We start from the raw sequence: 19,230 nt of genomic DNA, 5'->3' as shown, positions 1-19,230 counted from the left end.
CCTTGGTTCTTAAGGGCTGCTACTCAGGGTACTTTCTGAATAAGTTGCTTAAACAAGCTGAAGTTTGCCCTCCAGAAGTCCAAAGCGAGGGTTCTGCTACTGATCCTCCCTATTTCCCTGCATATTGAAAACTCCACTATCTCTGAATCCTAGACAGCCTACTACCCTCACATCTCCCACCAGCCCTTCCCTATTGGAGAGCAGCAGGTCAAGCAGAGCCTGACCCCTGGTAGGCTCACTTAACAGCTGTGTCAGGAAGCTGTCCTCCATACACTCTAAGAACCTTCTGGACTGCCTCCTTTCTGCTGAGTTAAGTTCCCAGCAGATATCTGGTAGGTTAAAAAGATTTGATGATCTTGATACAGCCTCCCATTGCTTATAGAATATTTCATCAACCTCTTCATCCTGGTTGGGTGGTCTATAGCGGACGCCAGCCAGGATGTCAGTTTTGTTAGGTCTCCCTCTGATTTTAACCCACAGGCACTCAATTCTTTCATCCTCAACCTCAAGTTCTGTGGCATCAAGTTATTCCATAGTATACAGAGCCACCCCTCCTCCTCTTCTCCCTCACCCATCTCTCCTAAAGTGCTTGTAACCCCACAGTGCAGTACTCCAATTTTGTGAATCATCCCACCATGTTTCTGTAATGGCAGCTACATCACAGTCTTCCTGGTGGACTAAGATTTCCAATTCCTCTTGTTTGTTACCCATACTGCATGTGTTGGTGTACATGAACTTCCACTCTGCTGCTGATTTCTCAGTTAACCCTAATTTATGTCCCTCCCTCTCCTCTCCAGAGAGAGACAGGTTTCCTCCCCCACCCCCTTCAGACCTACTTTAAAGCCCTCATAGAGTCACAGAGTCATAGAACTCTTTGGTTTGGAAGTGACCTATAAAGGTCGTGTAGTCTGACTGTTCTGCAATGTGCAGGGACATCTTCAACCTGATCAGTTTGCCTGGAGCCCTGTTCAACTTGACCTTGAAAGTTTCTAGGGGTGAGGCTTCTGCCACCTTTCTGGACAACCTGTTTCACTGTTTCGTCACCCTCAATGTAAAAAAATTGAGTCCTTTTTTTCTAGTTTGAATCTATCCATGTTTAGTTAAAAGTCACTAGCCTTGGTGTTCTTGCTGCAGGCCCTACTAAAAAGTCTGTCCCTCGCTTTCCTATGGTCCCCTTTTAAAAGTATCAAAAGGTTACAATATGGTTTCACTGGAGCCTTCTCCAGGTTGATCAACCCCAACTCTCTCAGCCTTTCTTCATAGCAGAGGTGTTCCATCCCACTGATATTTTTCTGGCCCCTCCTCTAAACCTGCAAGAATGGGTTGATATGTTTCCTGTGCCAAGGACTCTAGAGATGGGCACTATCCTGCAGGTGTGGTCTCACCAGAGGGGAGTTGAGGGGTAGAATCATTTCCCTCAAGCTGCTGGCTACACTTCTTTTGATACATCCCAGGATGTGGCTGGCTTTCTGGACTATGAATGTACACCGCCTCCTCATGTCCATCTTTTTATCTACTAGATCACACAAGTCCTTCTCTGCAGGGCTGCTTTCTGTATTAATACTAGAGGCTGACATGACCTAAGTGCAGGATCTTGCACTTGGCCTTGTTGATTCCCATGAGGTTCACTCACGCCCACTTCTCAAGATTGCCTAGGTCCCTCTGAATGGCATTCTGTCTTTCAGGTGTATCAGCTGTACCACTCACAGAATGTATTTGGTTGGAAGATACCTTCAAGATCATCCAGTCCCATCTTCAACCCAGCAGATCAGGGTCAACGCTAAACCATGTCCTTAAGTGCCAGGTCCACATGAGGGTTAAACACCTTCATGGATGTTGACTCCCACTGCCCTGGGCAGACGATTGCAGTGTTTGATAACCCTTTCATTGAAGAATTATTTCCCAACAACTAGCCTAAAAGTCCCCTGGCACAGCTTGTAACCATTTCCTCTAGTTCTGTCACTTGCCACCAGGGGGAAGAGGTGGTCCTCTCCTCAAACCAATCTTCTTTTGTTGTATAGAGTGCTAAGGTCTCCCTTCAGCCTTCATTTCTCTAGAGTGAACAGCCTCTGTTCCCTCAGCTGCTCCTCACAGGACTTGTGCTCCGGGCCCTTCAGGACCCTCATTGCCCTTCTTTGGACATGCCTGGGCACTTCAATGTTCTTATAGTGAGGGGCCTGGAACTGAAGGCAATATTAAAGTTGTAGCCTCGCCAGTGCCAAGTACAGGGGGATGACCACCTCCCTGTTCCTGCTGGCCACAGTGTTTCTAATTCAAGCCAGGATGTCACTGTTTTCTTGGCCACCTGGGCACGCTGATGACTCATGTTCAGTTGACTATCAACCAATATTCCCATGCCACTTTCCAAGCTGCAGTTTTCCAACCATACATCCCAAAGTCTGTAGCTTACCATGAGGTTGTTTTGACCCAAGTGCAGGACATGGCACTTGGCCTTGTTGAACTTCATAAAATTAACATTGCCCCACAGGTCTAACCTGTCCAGATCCTGCTGTAAAGCTTCCCTACCCTCTAGCAGATTGACATAGCCACCCATCTTGGTGTCATCTGCAGACTTACTGAGGGTGCACTCAATCCCCTCATCCACATCATTAATAACAAAAGTAAAGAGAACAGGACCCAGTACTGAACTCTGGGGAACACCACTAGTGACTGGGTGCCAGTCAGATTTAACTCATTCCACCACCACTCTTTGGGCCTGGACATCCAGATGTTTTTTTTTTTATCCAGTGCAAAGTGCACTTATCCAAGTCTTGTGCCATGAGTTTCTAAAGGAGACTACTGTAGGTGACAGTGTCAAAAGCTTTACTAAAGCTTGCTTCGTCAACAAACTTGCTGAGGGTGCACTTGATTACACTTTTTATGTCACTGATGAAGATATCAAACAGTACTGGTCCCAATATGGACCATGTGTCAGTCTTCATGTCAGTTTTTCATATTTACAGCGAAGTGTATTATCCAGAATTACAGGAGTTCAGTTAGAACTAAGATATTCAGAGTTCTACATGAAGAACCTCAATCATTTCCTAAAGTGTGATGTGGAGGTCTTTGAGATAGTGGAGGTCTTTGAGATAGTGGGATGACCAAAACTGAAGTTCTTCCTAAAACCATTTGGAAGTCAATCATGAATCTAATCACATCGAATTGAACAGACTAGACTAGAATAGAATTAACCAGGTTGGAAAAGACCTTTGAGATCATCAAGTCCAACCTATCACCCAACACCATCTTACCAACTAAACCATGGCACCAAGTTTAGCCTGGAGAAGAGGAGACTCAGGGGTGACCTTATTACTCTCTACATCTACCTGAAGAGAGGTTGTAGCCAGGCGGATGTTGGTCTCTTCTCCCAGGCAGCCAGTACCAGAACAAGTGGACACAGTCTCAGGCTGCACCAGGGGAGGTTTAGGCTGGATGTTAGGAAGAAGTTCTACACAGAGAGAGTGATTGCCCATTGGAATGGGCTGCCTGGGGAGGTGGTGGAGTCGCCATCATTGAAGGTGTTCAGGAGGAGACTTGATGGGGTGCTTGGTGCCATGGGTTAGTTGTTTAGGTGGTGTTGGATTGGTTGATGGGTTGGATGTGATGATCTTGAAGGTCTCTTCCAACCTGGTTTATTCTATGTATTCTCTGTATTCTAAGTGCCTCATCCAGTCTCCTCTTAAACATCTCCAGTGATGGTGACTCCACCACCTCCCCAGGCAGCCCATTCCAATGGGCAATCACACTTTCTGTGAAGAACTTCCTAACATCCAGCCTAATAAGAAAAATCTATTAATCTTCTTAGATTTAATTTATGCTGCCTGAGAGCATAAAGGGCTGGGATGCACTGAAAAGAAAATCTTCTCACATTCCAGTGAATGTGTGTGGTCTCTTTCTGTGGGCCAGAAGATTACTTCCTTGTATACACAGTTGGTTTTCCACAGACATGTCTGTACTTCTTTTAGAGGGACACAGATCCAAGCAATCTGATTAGCTTTCTGCCAGATTGTCTATATAAATCATACAGAAAATGTCTCTCAAAGCTAAAGGCCTGCTGTAGAACAGCTGGAATATATAAAGGAGGAACATTTTTTTTTCAGATATGTTTTTTGTAAGACATTTCTTTGCATGTTTGCAATGAGTTTTAATGAAGAGTAGCACTGAGTATGATTGTAAGGAAAGATTTCACAGGCATTGAAGAAAGAATATATGAATCTTAGGTGGCTGGTAAAAAACATCATCTGCATTTACACCTGTCTGTAAGTAAAAAATTACAGACCAGACAGACAACTGGCACCAGAGCATTCAACTCAGTGAACACTGTGAAGAAATACATACTGCTGGAGACTCGTAAAGAGACCTGTTCTGAAGCTTTGTCTGAATCTTGGCCTAAGGCCTAAGCTCATTTTTTGGGGTTGAAAAAACCTCTCAATGTTCAAGCTTTGGGAGCCTGGCTTGAGACAGGACTTTGACATCCAGTAAATCTCATGCTGAAAGCATGATCTTCCATTGTACAAAACTGACCTTCTCTCACAGACCAAGCCTGAGGTATCAGACTTACTGCTGGCATGCAGAAAGTGTGGCATTGCATGCTGGCAACATTAGCACAAATGGAAATTCAGAAGAGGACAAGAAGGCACTAAGTTTTGGCAGGTGACCTGCGGTAGTACCTACAGATGTGCAGGGCCAGGACCTCTTCCACTGGTAAGATGGCCTTGTTCAAACAGCTTTGTGTGATCATCATCAGTGGATTGGTGTTTCATATAAGGATAATGGTGGCTCAAGTCAGAGCACATGATTTGGACACTGGTATATGTTACTCATCTCCCATCCAAAGAGAGCAGCTATTTTGAAGCTTCTATGTAATGAGTGTGGAGCCCTTTAACGGGAGTGGTGTGCCATGATGCTTAATTACGTTTTTCAACAGGTTTCTTCAGTCATGTTTTCACTTCAATATATGGTCAGAAATGTCATTCTCAGCTTTCAGTGGTCCAGGAGGTTGGACATAGTGTTGCAGAAAGTGGTGACATGAAGGTCTGTGAAAATGCTGATTGTGTCTGGAAAGGTATGTTCCAATATAGCAAATAGTCTTATGCACACTGAACAGTAAGATACAGCGGGTTTCATCTACACTGGAAAAGCAAGTGCATCTACCAGTTCCAGCAGATGCTACAGAATAACAAACTGGCTGAGATCTATGCTGCTTGGGGCTATTTCCAGAGTTCACACAGCCTGTGAAGAGAGTGTTTCACCTCCTCCAGTGTGGTTAATGCCTCTTATTTCACCTAACTCTCTTTTGGGCCCCATCTGACACATTGGTATCCCTAAAACTTTAATTTTCTTTCAGCTTTACAGTTTCAGAACCCTACAAATAATGTATGGCTGTGCTGCAGAATGGACACAGGATATGTGTCAAATGAGCTGTTGGGTACATGAGAGGGCAAGACATGCAGGGATCTTGTTGCCGCTACCTGCAGGGAAAGGTAGATGGAACATAGAGAGCAATAAAGGTAGATGGAACATAGAGAGCAATAAGGTCACCCCTGAGTCTCCTCAGGAGGAGACTCAGGGGTGACCTTATTGCTCTCTACAACTACCTGAAGGGAGGTTGTAGACAGACAGATGTTGGTCTCTTCTCCCAGGCGGCCAGTACCAGGACAAGAGGACACAGTCTCAGGCTGTGCCAGGGGAGGTTCAGGTTGGATGTTAGGAAGAAGTTCTATACAGAGAGAGTGATTGCCCATTGGAATGGGCTGCCTGGGGAGGTGGTGGAGTCGCCATCACTGGAGGTTTTCAGGAGAAGACTTGATGGGGTGCTTGGTGCCATGGGTTAGTTGTTTAGGTGGTGTTGGATTGGTTGATGGGTTGGACGCGATGATCTTGAAGGTCTCTTCCAACCTGGTCTATTCTATGTATTCTATACCATGCCTAGCCTTGCCTCTGGTTCCTTCTGTGGAGTGGGTTAATTTGATCCAAAAGATGTTCTAGAAGTTGAATGAGCATAAGGAAGTGTGAAAGATCAGGTGACTGGAAAGCAGGTCAGATACAAGAAGCTAACCTGTGAAGTAGTACAAATATTCCCAGAGTTATTTGAATATGAGGCAGTTCATTAAATATCAGACCAAAATTTTGTTGTGTCTGCCTTGGACAGATGATTTGCTTTGGTGATCTGGCTGTTTCTGTGCATGATGGGTTCCTGCCAGGCAGGGCCTGATTCATGCTCATGTAAAAACCATATGAAAGAGCTTTGGCTCTGTTAGAGGAAGTTGGGAGCTACGATATGTATCTTCTTTTGTTGCTCTTGTCCATGAAAATAAGACTCAGAGCAGTCAATAGCATCAGTTTAGGGATTAGTCACAGGTGGGTTTTTTTTCTTATTATTTTTATTTTTTTTTCTTGAAGGCAAGTGTACAGAATACACCAGTTTTTTTTCCACCCACCTCTTGTTGATCAAGTGGTCTGGTGTGACGCTACTGACTATTTGCCACTTCCTGAGTCTCATTTTGAGAAATGACACTGGCATGTGAGAGCCAAAATCCCATCAAAAGCTAGCAATCTCTGCTAGTACTCAGGCAGAGTAACACCAAACAGTGTAATGAAGCTTTATCTTCACTAATTTAAGTCTCTTGTGCACATTCATGTGTCTATGAAGTCGGTGAATAGAATGGAAAAGCGTGATCAGTATGAATTTGGGGTAAATGAATTACTCATGAGAGAAGAGGAACATGAAATAAATTACAGAGGTTATTTCATCCTTTTTTGTTTTATCTAATTGCTCACTGCCAACCAGCAATGTCAAAGAAGAAAATTGTTTTCACAGTGTTTCAGAAGTGTTGGCATTCATCCAACTCTTACAGTTAAATGCCTTTATTTCCCTGGATTATTTTACTTGGATGGGGTTAGAAAAGTTTGATAGTTGAAGGAAAAAAAAAATAATCTCAGACATAGAGATTTTTCTGTATGCAGAAATCTTATTTCAGTGGCCTTTTTTAGGATTAGAACACTGTGTACATATCCCATTGGGCAACTACAGAAAAATTTAAGATACCAAAGAAAATCACTGTGGCCTGCTTCTTGCTCATCTTCAGTCTCTGTTTGGAGAGCAAGGAGGGACCATAGGGGAGAGAGGAAACATTTGCTGCCTGGCAGAAATGAATTTTGCATTAAGGGAGAAGATTCAGGACTGACTAATGAAGAAATGCACGAAGTAAGATGTCCACAGTTTGTCACTGGACTTCCAAATAGGATGCTTATGTGTGTTACAGAGCACTAAAACTCTTCTTTTTTTTTTTAACAGAGAAGATTAACCATAGGTATAAGCAAGTCTTCTACCCCTGAAATATTCAATATTCTTTCTAAATGCTTCTCTCTGGAGAATAATTAAAGAAGGAAGTTAAAATACAGAGTTGGACACGATGATCTTGAAGGTCTCTTCCAACCTGGTTTATTCTATTCTATTCTATTCTATCCCAGGCAGCCAGGAGGGCCAATGGCATCCTGGCCTGCATCAGGAACAGTGTGGCCAGCAGGAGCAGGGAGGTCATTCTGCCCCTGTACTCTGCATTGGTTAGGCCGCACCTCGAGTACTGTGTCCAGTTCTGGGCCCCTCAGTTTAGGAAGGAGGTTGACTTGCTGGAGCGTGTCCAGAAAAGGGCAACAAGGTTGGTGAGGGGCTTGGAGCACAAGCCCTATGAGGAGAGATTGAGGGAGCTGGGGTTGCTTAGTCTGGAGAAGAGGAGACTCAGGGGTGACCTTATTGCTCTCTACAACTACCTGAAGGGAGGTTGTAGTCAGGCAGAGGTTGGTCTCTTCTCCCAGGCAACCAGTACCAGAACAAGAGGACACAGTCTCAGGCTGCATCAGGGGAGGTTTAGGCTGGAGGTTAGGAGGAAGTTTTACACAGAGAGAGTGATTGCCCACTGGAATGGGCTGCCTGAGGAGGTGGTGGGGTCGCCGACGCTGGGGGTGTTCAGGGCGAGGCTTGACAGGATGCTTGGTTGTATGGTTTAGTTGATTGGGTGGTGTTGGATGATAGGTTAGACACGATGATCTCGAAGGTCTCTTCCAACCTGGTCTATTCTATTCTATTCTTTTCTATCCTATCCTATCCTATCCTATCCTATCCTATCCTATCCTATCCTATCCTATCCTATCCTATTCATCCATATAAGAAAAATGTGGATCTCCAGCTTTTTGTTCTGCACTTCAAGCAAGGCAATTTCTTGCACATCTTACACATCTCTCATTAAATGATTCATCTTGCTAATGGTCTGGCCTTTTTTCTTTTCCTTTTTTTTTTTTTTTGGTGTGTCTTTCTGTGATGTTTAGTAGTCCCTGCAATATAATGTAGACAATGACCTCAAAGGATGACTATTCTACTTGCTCATACTTGTATTTGCTTTTGTTTTTCATGTACGTGCTGTCACAAACTTGCTGTGCTGTAGTCAAAGTGTGTGTGCTTTAAAACCCTTTTCCTGTGGTTTGGTATTGATGGGGAAGGTGTTCTGGTGAGAAGTTAAGGCCAGAGAGGATTTTGAAGTGAGAACATTTTGCTAGTCACAGCTTCTTACAGAAAACTAAGACAAAAAAGATGAAACCCCCCATGTTCTGTATTGAGCTGTGGTACAATTAAAGTAAAGTGGAGCCTATTCTCTCTTCTAACTGACTAAATACATGGATGGTTGAAAGAGGTGCTAAGAGGTGTTTTCACCAAGTTTTGTGTGTCTAGTGTTTTGAGCCTACCCCGGATAAGCCCAGCTCTTCTGGGCTTCTCTGGATCATAAGGGGACAAGCGTATCACAGAATCATAGAATTGGCACCTCACACTAGATCAGGTTGCCCAGAGCCACATCCAGCCTGGCCTTAAAAAACTCCGGGGATGGGGCTTCCACCACCTCCCTGGGGGACCAGTGTCTCACCACCCTCATGGTGAAGAAGTTCTTCCTAACATCCAACCTGAACCTACCCATTTCTATTTTTTTTTTTTGCATTCCCCCAGTCCTATGATTACTTGACACCCTAAAAAGTCTCTCCCTAGCTTTCTTGTAGGTCCCTTCCAGATACTGGTAGGCCACAAGGTCTCCTTGGAGCCTTCTCTTCTCCGGACTGGATAGCCCCAACTCTTCCAGTCTGACCTTGGCTTGTTCTAGTGATATTCTCCTTCCTGTAGGAGGAACACTTGCTAATAATGGTCTCATAGCAGCATTCTCTCGAAGTTTTTCCATAGACATAAAAAAACCCCCAACCAAACACAACAAAACAAGCCTGGTTTCCCCTGAATTCTACTCCTCCTCACCCCATCCTACTGCCTACAAATTTTTCTTTCAGTAATTTTTAGTAGCTTTCTCCTAGATCTGAACATACTGGGCTGGAACCTTGAAAATCTCATTGCTGTTGCTGTAGGACCTGCTGCACATATCTGGAATGGAAGAACTCTTCAAGCCATTGAAAGCATTGATGTGAATTCCACTTCCAGCTACATTTCATCTCTGGCTTGGATAAAAGAAGGAACTTGCCTTGCAGTTGGCACTAGTGATGGAGAAGTGCAAGTGCTAGAGAAAATTTGCTTTCTTGGTTTTTCTCCATTTTTAGCAAAAGTGGCAATAAGAAAATTCATTACTGTTTAAGGAAACATTTCTCAGCCTGCTGTTAAAGCACAGTCCTATTATCAAAAGATTTTTGTGAGTCTTTGGCCAGGTTGCTAGTTAATATGAGTACCCACTTGCTGCAGTCCTGAGTCAGCAGTCTGAAAGTACTGAAGGCCAGTGCTTTCAAATTTGGAGTTTCAAATACTGATATATGAAGAAATATCTTTAAACTCAGAGTTGTGCATTCCCTTCAGCCTTGTCTGACATCAGCATCACTGATATAGGTGCCAAATGTGGAAATATTTCTTGCCTTATTTGTGAAATAAATTATCTTGGGGTTGTCTGTAAGTTGGATCACAAATGAGCAGTGGCTTACTTGCAAACAAATAAATAGAACAAAAATACTTTTTGTTGTTACATTTTAATTTATTGTTTGTTTTGGATTGGCAGCTGTGGGACCTTGAAACCAAAAAGAGGTTGAGAATATGTTTGGCCACCTGTCTGTAATTGGAGCTCTTAGATGGAATCCTTGTATTTTGAGCAGGTGAGTGATACAGCATATGTCCAGCTTTTACTTAGACTAATGTCCCATTTATTTTATCTGTTTTTTTTGACACTGCTCAAAGGTGATTTATCTTGTCCCTCTACTTATCAGTCATCTCATAAATCACAGAATGACAGAATGTTAGGGGCTGGAAGGGACCTCGAGAGATCATCTATTCCAACCCCCCTGCCAAAACAGGATCACCTATGCCAGGTTACACAGGAACTCATCCAATCAGGTCTTGAGTATCTCCAGAGAGGGAGACTCCACAACCCCCCTGGGCAGCTTGTTCCAGTGCTCTGTCACCCTCACAGTGAAATAATTCTTCCTTCTTTTTCCACCGAACTTCCTATGCCTCAATTTCCACCCATTGCCCTCATCCTGTCATTGGGCATTGAATGTATCATATGTAGACTTACTGTTTGGCAGGAAAAGAGCCAAAAGGGGATTTAGGCTGCCTCTTTTGTTTCTGTTTCTTACTCTTCTTCCAGAAAACTCTCACCACTTGCATGATTTCACTAGGATGTAGAGGTTGTGGCTCTGGTTTTATGTAAAACCTGATCTTCAAATAGTAGTGTCTCTAGCGGATCTGGAACCTACCTGGTGGATCCAGCTTGCTTGGTGCTGGGAGGATGGCATTTAATTTATACTGTCTCTCCACCTACACCAAGACTGAGTCTGTCCAGTCAGATACAGAGTGAAACAGCTGTTAAGAGTTGCACACCTGTCTAGCTATTTTTCATAGAATTGTAGAATGGTCTGGGTTGGAAGGGACCTCTGAAGGTCATCTAGTCCAAGCCCCCGTGCAGTACGCAGGGGCACCCTCAAGTAGACCAGGTTGCCCAGAGCTGTCAAGCCTCACATTGAATACCTCCAGGGATGGGGCCTCAAATACTTCCCTGGACAACCTGTTCCAACGTTCCACTACCCTCATGGTAAAGCGGGTAATGATAAAGCCCAGCATGAATCTGTGAGCTATAGATATCACTGACAGATCAGGTTGAGATAATGTTAATTTCTCTTGTTAGATTTGAAACTAACCAATTAATTCCGAACATTAGGGCAGAGTTATGATCTAGTTGTGAGGTCTGTTGGAACAGGTTGGACTTGATGATCCTTGGGGTCTCTTCCAACCTTAGTTACTGTGATACTGTGATACTGTGAGTTAAAATATATGTATAAGCAGAAAAAAAAAAAAAAAAAGAAGAAGAGATGGAATTGATATTCATTGCTACCAAAAATAAGAGCATCATTCTTACAGCAAAGTTTGCTGTGGACAGTTGATACTTTTTGATTATGTACTAATTCCTGTGCTTAAAAACAGCCCAACAACACATAATCATGAACATGTAAATAAATTTCAGTACCATAAATTAACCTGTTAAAAAATTGTGTTGGCTTCTTTTAGTCTTTAGTGAAAATGACACCATAATTCTGGTTTCTTTTCATGCCAGATGGAAAGGTGACCTTCCAGCCAGAATGCTCAGGATTATTGAAAACCTGAATATGGCCAACACTGTCAGTTTGATTCTGTTTCTGTTGATGTAGTGGATTGACCCTGGCTAGATGCCAGGTGTCCACCAACTTCTCTATCACTCACTTCCTCAGTGAGATGGGGAAGGGAAGAAAATAAGATAGAAAGAACTCTCATGGATCAAGAGAAAGGTAGTTCAATAAAACAAAAGAAAAGGCCATAACAAGGAAGCAAAGGAAAACAGAAGACATATTCCTTGCTTCCCAAGAGCAGGCAATATCCAACCATTTCCTAGGAAGACAGGCTTCAGTAAGCTTTGCAGTTGCTTCCTAAGTCAAATAATGAATTTACCTTTACCCCTTTCTCTTACTTTTTGTTGCTGAGATGATGTTGTATGGTATGGAATATCCCTTAGTCAGTGTGGGTCAGCTGTCCTGGATATGTCCCCTCCCAAGATGTTGCCTACCCCATGCCTACTGTTGAGGGAGGAATGTTGGAGAGTCAGCTGTGATGCTGCGGGAGCACTGCTCAGGAGTAGCCAACACACTGGTGTGTGTTACCAGCACCCTTCTAGCTACCAGTACAAAGTAGAATCATAGAATTGTCAAGGTTGGAAGGGACCTCAAGGATCATCTAGTTTCAACCCCCCTGCCATGGGCAGGGACACCTCACATTAGATCAGGTGGCCCAGAGGCGCATCCAGCCTGGCCTTAAAAACCTCCAGGGATGGGGCTTCCACCACCTCCCTGGGCAACTTGTTCCACCACCCTCATGGTGAAGAACTTCCTGACATCCAATCTGAATCTACACATTTCTATTTTCTTTCCATTCCCCTAGTCCTATCATTACCTGACACCCTAAAAAGTCCCTCCCCTGCTTTCTTGTAGGCTCCCTTCAGATACTAGAAGGCCACAGTTAGGTCTCCTTGGGAGCCTTCTCTTCTCCAGACTTGAACAGCCCCAACTCTCTTACGCTGTCCTCATAGGAGAGGTGCTCCAGCCCTTTGATCATCCTCATGGCCCTTCTCTGGACATGTTCTTGTAATAGGGGCTCCAGAACTGGATGCAGTACTCAAGGTAGGGTCTCACCACAGTGGAATAGAATGGAAAATCACCTCCCTTGACCTGCTGGGCTGCTGCAGGGAAAATGAACTCTATCTCAGACAGCCAAAACACTTGGTAAGAATTTCTGCTTAAACCTTAGAAAAGCTGGAAGGGAAATGCCCTGCAAATACTTTCAGTTCTACTCTACTATTTAAGTATAAACACCCTATCTGGCAACTAAGCTGTAACAGCTAGTTGTGGTTCCAGGCGGTGTCTTTCTTCCTTTGGTAAACCCAAGATAGTGGCTGTAGAACCATACATCCATTTTGTAACAGTTAATGTAACTGTGTCACGCCGTGCAGACTTTCTTAAAGTCTGGAAATGAGGAGGAAAGAGAGGAGGGAAGAGACAGAACCAAAACTGACCACAGTTACTCACTCCTACCTCCTTTTCCAGAGCCGTGCAGTTTTACACTGCATCTTTGCTGGATGTGAAGTTTTATCTGACCTTGTCAAAATTCATCTTGCAAAATAATTTTCCACGAAGAACAGGAAATAGTTTGCATGAAATGGCTTGACAGTTGACCAAGGTGCAGATTAGTGGCATACAATACAATATATCTTCAGGGAAATGAAAACCATGAGAGAGAACAGGTATTCTGCTTGGCTTGTTTCTGTTAGCCACATCTACACTCAGGGTGTGCTTTTGGTAGCTGGTTTGTGTTTCCTTTTATTGAAATACATTTGTTCTGCAGATACATTTCACTCTGATGTGGTTTGTTTCTGAAACCATTGCAGGAACATCAGTGTGATGATGTAGCTTGTGTTCTTTAATATGAAACCCACACTGTCTTTTCTCATCTACAGTGGTTCATGGTTAGGATCTGTTCATCACCATGATGTGTGGGCTGCTCATCGCCATGTTGGGACTCTTTGCCAAAACAAAGCATTTGCAGCCTGAAATGGTCACTAACCAACCAGTTGCTGGCAAGAGGGTCTATTGATGGTATATTGGATATCTGGCCTAGTGACCCTGGTGTGAAATTGCAGGCACAGCCCCTGAAAACCATACCTCATTCTTCAGCGGTCAAGGTATATGGAGAAGGAAAGTTTGCCTTTTTATATTTGCTTTTGTGAAATCACGTTGTTAATGTGCACAGGTAGGGAATTTTTCAGATTATCTCACTGATATCTACTGGTTTATACTTCCTGACTGTTTTAGAATACATAGAATAAACCAGGTTGGAAGAGACCTTCAAGATCATCGCGTCCAACCCATCAACCAATCCAACACCACCCAAACAACTAACCCATGGCACCAAGCACCCCATCAAGTCTTCTCCTGAAAACCTCCAGTGATGGCGACTCTACCACCTCCCTGGGCAGCCCATCCCAATGGGCAATCACTCTTTCTGTATAGAACTTCTTCCTAACATCCAACCTAAACCTCCCCTGGTGCAACCTGAGACTGTGTCCTCTTGTTCTGGTACTGGCTGCCTGGGAGAAGAGACCAACATCTGTCTGTTTACAACCTCCCTTCAGGTAGTTGTAGAGAGCAATAAGGTCACCCCTGAGTCTCCTCTTCTCCAGGCTAAGCAACCCCAGCTCCCTCAGCCTCTCCTCGTAGGGCTTGTGTTCCAAACCCCTCACCAACTTGTAACTATGCAGCTCCCTGGCTCCTTCTGCCAGCTCTGCAGGCCAGCTGTCTGGTAGACGTTCTGTCCTGCTAGTAAAAATTGAGGCAAAGAAGATGTTAAGTACCTCTGCCTTTTCCTCATCCTTTGATACAACATTTCCTTCCATGTCAACCAAGGAGTGGAGGTTGTCCCTACCCTTCCTCTTGCTATTAATATGTTTATAGAAGGACTTTTTGTTGTCCTTCACAGCAGAGGACAGTTTAAGCTCCAAATGTGCTTTTGCCTCCCTAATTTACTTCCTCCATGATTTGGCTACATCTTTAAACATTCCGTGGGTTGCCTCACCTTTCTTCCTTGAGCAACCTGAAGTCTGCCCTCTGGCAGTCCAGAGTGGAGGTCTTCTTGCTGCCCCTCTTAGCTTGACCGAATACCAAGAATTCAATTCTCTCGTGGTTGCTGGCCCCTAAACAGCCTCTGACCACCACATCCCCACCAGCCCTTCCCTGCTGGTGAAGAGGAGGTCAAGCATAGCCTTGCCCCTGGTAGGCTCACTCAGCACCTGGGATAGGAAGCTGTCCTCCATGCACTCTAAGAACCTCCTAGGCTGTCTCCTCTCTGCTGTGTTGAGATCCCAGCAGATGTCAGGCAGGTTGAAGTCACCCATGAGAACAAGGTCAGGAGATCTTGAGACAGCCTTAAGCTGCCTATAGAATGCTTCAGCAACATCTTCCTCCTGGTTGGGTGGTCTATAACAGACTCCAACCAGGTTGTCAGCCCTGTTGGCCTTCCCTCTAATTCTCACCCATAGGCACTCAAACTGATGGTCCCTGATCTCCATCTCAATGGCATCTAGTGCCTCCCTGATGTACAGGGCCACTCCTCCACCCCTTCTTCCTTGCCTGTCTCTCCTGAAAAGCCTGTAGCCACCAATTACAGTGCTCCAGTCATGTGAGTCATCCCACCACGTTTCTGTGATGGCAACTACATCATAACTTTCCTGCTGCAGCAAGGCTTCCAGCTCCTCTTGTTTGTTACCCATACTGCATGCATCAATATACATGCACTTAAGCTGGGCTGCTGGTTTCACCCCTGACTCCAGCTTACCACCATCAGACTCTTGTCTGGGGGGACTGATTCCAGACCCTTCCCCCTTCAAATCTAGTTTAAAGCCCTGTCAATGAAACCTGCCAACTCCCTTCCCAGAATCTTTTTCCCTCTGAGGGATAGGCCTTGTACACTCTGATCTTTCCCCTCCTCTGGGACAGATGTACTTAAGCTGGCACTGCTGTGCTCAGACACCCTTAACCACAAGAGTTTTACACCCAAAGAAATGAACAAATAGATCATAACTGAATCTCAGTGATAAATACCAAAGACCTCAGCTAACAATGCAGTACCAGTAGCTACTGTTGGGTGCTTTAGCAACTGAGGCTGCCTATTGTTGAGTATATTCAGAACAGAATATTAACCAAAATGTAGTGACCTTCTTATAGTACTGAGTCCATTTTTGAGATACTTCTGATAGAACTATTAGAGTAAAATATGAAGAAAAAAAGAGTAATTTTGCATGTAAGTGCCCTTCCCTTAGAAAAATTGTTGTAGATCAAAGAAAACATCAAGCAAAGCAAATATGTAATTGCCTTGATAACTATCTGAATGATATTTAAACAATATATTAAACCCAGAAAACTCCACTCAGAAAAGATGGAAATTAACAATTCATTTTATGATTTTTTTTTCCTATCCCCTTTCACTTCTTTTTGACTGAAACTAATATTCAGTGTTGTGGATAGTTTTAAATACCTCCAAAGAACCCATCTCTTGACTTTTCCTTTGAAGTCATTACAGGCACTGAATGAAGACACTGTAAAGCATTCACTGAGTTGTAAACTCATGGCATTAAGTACACTTTGATAGGTGAAGCAAAGCCTGAAAATTAGTCACTGCTGAAATAATTTAGTGGTATCAAAATTCTAGTCACAAAGTTTAGGAGGGGCAGCAGTAGGAAAGCAGATACTTGCTTTTAGTTACAATGGCTCCAGAGAGCCATTGTAGCAACTTTGCAAAGATAGGGCAGGCTGTCCATCTGTAACAGTCCTACAGATCTTTGTCAGGTGCCATTATGATAAGTACCATGAATTCAGATGGCTTTACAGTTCCTTTACATGTTTATCGTCATAAGATTATTTTGAGTGAGAGAAGTGCTATCCCTTTGTGTTTGTGGAGAACTCAGGCGCACTTGATGGGAGGATATAGTTTGCCTACATTTATTCAAGTTGGTCACACAAGACTTCCTTTGTACTTTCACACTTTGTTGTAGGATGTGGTTCATCTGGTTTGTTTTAAATGAGATACACTGGTTTTTCCCTTGCATGACTAGCTTGGCTATGGGATTGTCAGGAACACACCTAACCAGACAAGGTAATGGCCAGTGACTTAGAGTAAAAAGACTTCTAGTTCTTATGCCTCTTTGTGCCTAAAAACCTCATGGGTTTGAGTAGCATTGACATTGTACTAGGTGATACAGGTGGCAGAGCAGTGATGTTTACTAAAGCTAGAGACAACCTCAATATACAGTTCCAATTAATTATTTAGTGGGGTCACTCTTGAAAGATCTCCTTAACAGCAAGAACTGAGCAGCTGGAGGCACTATCTCATTATTGCTGGATCAGCTGCAAACTGTCAGCAAGGCATGTGCAGCCAGATGGGAAAGCTCAGCAGTGACACACATTACCAAGTGCGGATGAGGCTGATGTAAATGTGTAGGGCATCAGGAATTCAGGTTCAGTGTCGCCCTTCAACAGAAATGTCTTCTCAATGTAGTGCAGTCTTGGCAGTTAAAGCCTGATCCCTAGTATGAAAGTATTGCCCTCAGCTCTTTCTTATGGTGAAAACAGTTTTTATGTAATTCTAGCTTCCTGCATGCTAGACTGTATGTTCTGTAAAAGTGAAAAAGCCATAGTGTGTGGGAGGGTGGTGCAAGTGACTGGCATAATCAGTGTAGAATTATGATGTTTGTTTCCTTTTTTAAAAACCTATTTTATTTTACAGGTCACAAAGGAATAGTCCTGCATATAGCCCTGAGCCCAGTTCAGAGCAGGATCTGTTCTGTTGTGGCTGATGGAATAGCTTGTCGGTGGAAGGGCAAGTCTGGGGAGAGCAAGCACAGGAGCAAGGTTTTTTGTGATGGTTATCTCAGCTCATTCTTGTGACTTATTTTCCTTGAAAGCAAGTGATTAAAAGTACTGAGCCCATTCCATAGTTCAAAATAAGTGTGTTCCTTCCAATGGAAATGTGGCAAAAGATAGTACAATTTTTTTCAAGAGAAAGCAATTTTCCCCATCAGTCCATCATGTGAGCTGTTTGCATCTTGCCTTACTAACCCTAGGGGAAGAATATGCTAACTCTGAAGGATAACAGCATATTCATTTTCATTAAACTAGCAAGAAGGGATGGAATCCACCCTGTGTCAAATGCCAGCATTAAAGTTGTAGGTCCTGCTTTTAGCTGTGACTCTTGTAAGTAGTTTCACATCTTTGTGTCCACATCCCAATTCCAGTGAATTGCTTCAAATCTTGTAAGAGCTAGGATCAACATAGACTGGTCCAAAGGTCTGTGTTGTTCTGTATGTCACATAGACCACAATACAGATTCTGTCTAAATACTTCCAGAGATCTAGGTCAAATATGTAACTGCAACTAAGTACAAATGATTTATTGGAAATTCTCTGTTGTATAGTGGTAATGATAACTAGCATAATTATGAATCTATTGTTATTGAATTTTGAATTGTTCCCTTTCCTACTATGTGTGACTGATTGAAAATATAAATCATTGCATAATTTTGTTATTATGCATAATTATGTAATCAACTGGTTAATAAGCCAGATGGACATAAGCAAAGAAGCATGCTGTTTGGATCAAACGCAACAGTTCATTCTTTCTTTAAGCAGTTTAATTCTGGCTGTTAGAAAACCTGTCATTTGTCACCATCTTATGGATTTTGTTAGTGCTCACAAGGACCAAACCTCTTGGAATTCAACAGATGCCAAACAGATTTGTATACTGTCAACAGGTGAATAAGGATGTCATGACTGGTCTTCAGATGCTATTTAGATGCAGCCTGACAGTGCTATTTAAAACATGCTCTAACCACAGAGATCTTTGAAATAGTTTGTGGGTTTTTTTTGTTTGTTTGATTTGTTTGTTTGTTTGTTTTTTTCTTTCATTATTAGTAGAATAATAGAATTATTCAGGATGGAAGAGAACCCTGAGATCATCAAGTCCAACCATTAACCCTGCTCTTAAGGGTTCATCCCTAAACTGTATGCTCAAGCATCACATCTAAATGACCTTTAAACACATCCAAGATTGGTGAGTCAAACACTTCCCTGGGCATCCTGTTCCAATGCCTTGCTACTCTTTCTGTGAAAAAAATTTTCCTAATGTCCAGTCTAAACCTACCCAGTTGAAGCTTGAGGCCATTCCCTTCTGTTCTATCATTAATTACCTGTGAGAAGAGACCAGCACCAACCTCTCCACAACATCCTTTCAGGTAGTTATAGAGAGTGATGAGGTCTCCCCTTAGCCTCATCTTCAAACTAAATAGCCCCAGCTCCTTCAGTTGCCCTTCACAAGGTTTATTCTCCAGGCCCTTCACCAGATTTGTTGTACTCCTCTGCACTTGCTCCAGCACCTCAACATCTCTCTTGTATTGAGGTGCCCCAAACTGGACACAATACTCAGGGTGTGACCTCACCAGTACCAAGTACTGGGGGACAATCACCTCCCTACTCCTGCTGGTCACATTATTTCTAATACAGGTCTGGATGCCATTGGCTTTCTTGGCCACCTGGGCACACTGCATGCTCATATTTAGCAACTTGTCAATTAGAACCCCCAGGTCACTTTCTTCCAAGGAGCCTGTAGTGTTGCATTGGGTTCTTG

The 19,230-nt window shown here is 43.4% G+C and overlaps 1 protein-coding gene across 1 annotated transcript; it reads left to right on the top strand.

Moving 5' to 3' along the window:
* The first annotated feature begins 4,709 nt into the window (after positions 1-4,709).
* Positions 4,710-17,496, top strand: CDC20B (cell division cycle 20B). The gene is given in 9 exon segments (XM_054177828.1): positions 4,710-4,809; positions 4,928-5,065; positions 9,352-9,548; positions 10,038-10,065; positions 10,068-10,131; positions 13,515-13,591; positions 13,594-13,739; positions 16,467-16,476; positions 17,336-17,496. Coding segments are annotated over 9 exon segments (921 nt in total).
* The last annotated feature ends 1,734 nt before the right edge of the window (positions 17,497-19,230 follow it).

The sequence above is a fragment of the Dryobates pubescens genome, chromosome Z (genome assembly GCF_014839835.1).
Source record: "Dryobates pubescens isolate bDryPub1 chromosome Z, bDryPub1.pri, whole genome shotgun sequence".
NCBI lineage: Eukaryota > Metazoa > Chordata > Aves > Piciformes > Picidae > Dryobates > Dryobates pubescens.
The sequence above is the reverse complement of the archived record's forward strand: the minus strand, read 5'-3'. Positions and strand labels throughout refer to the sequence as shown.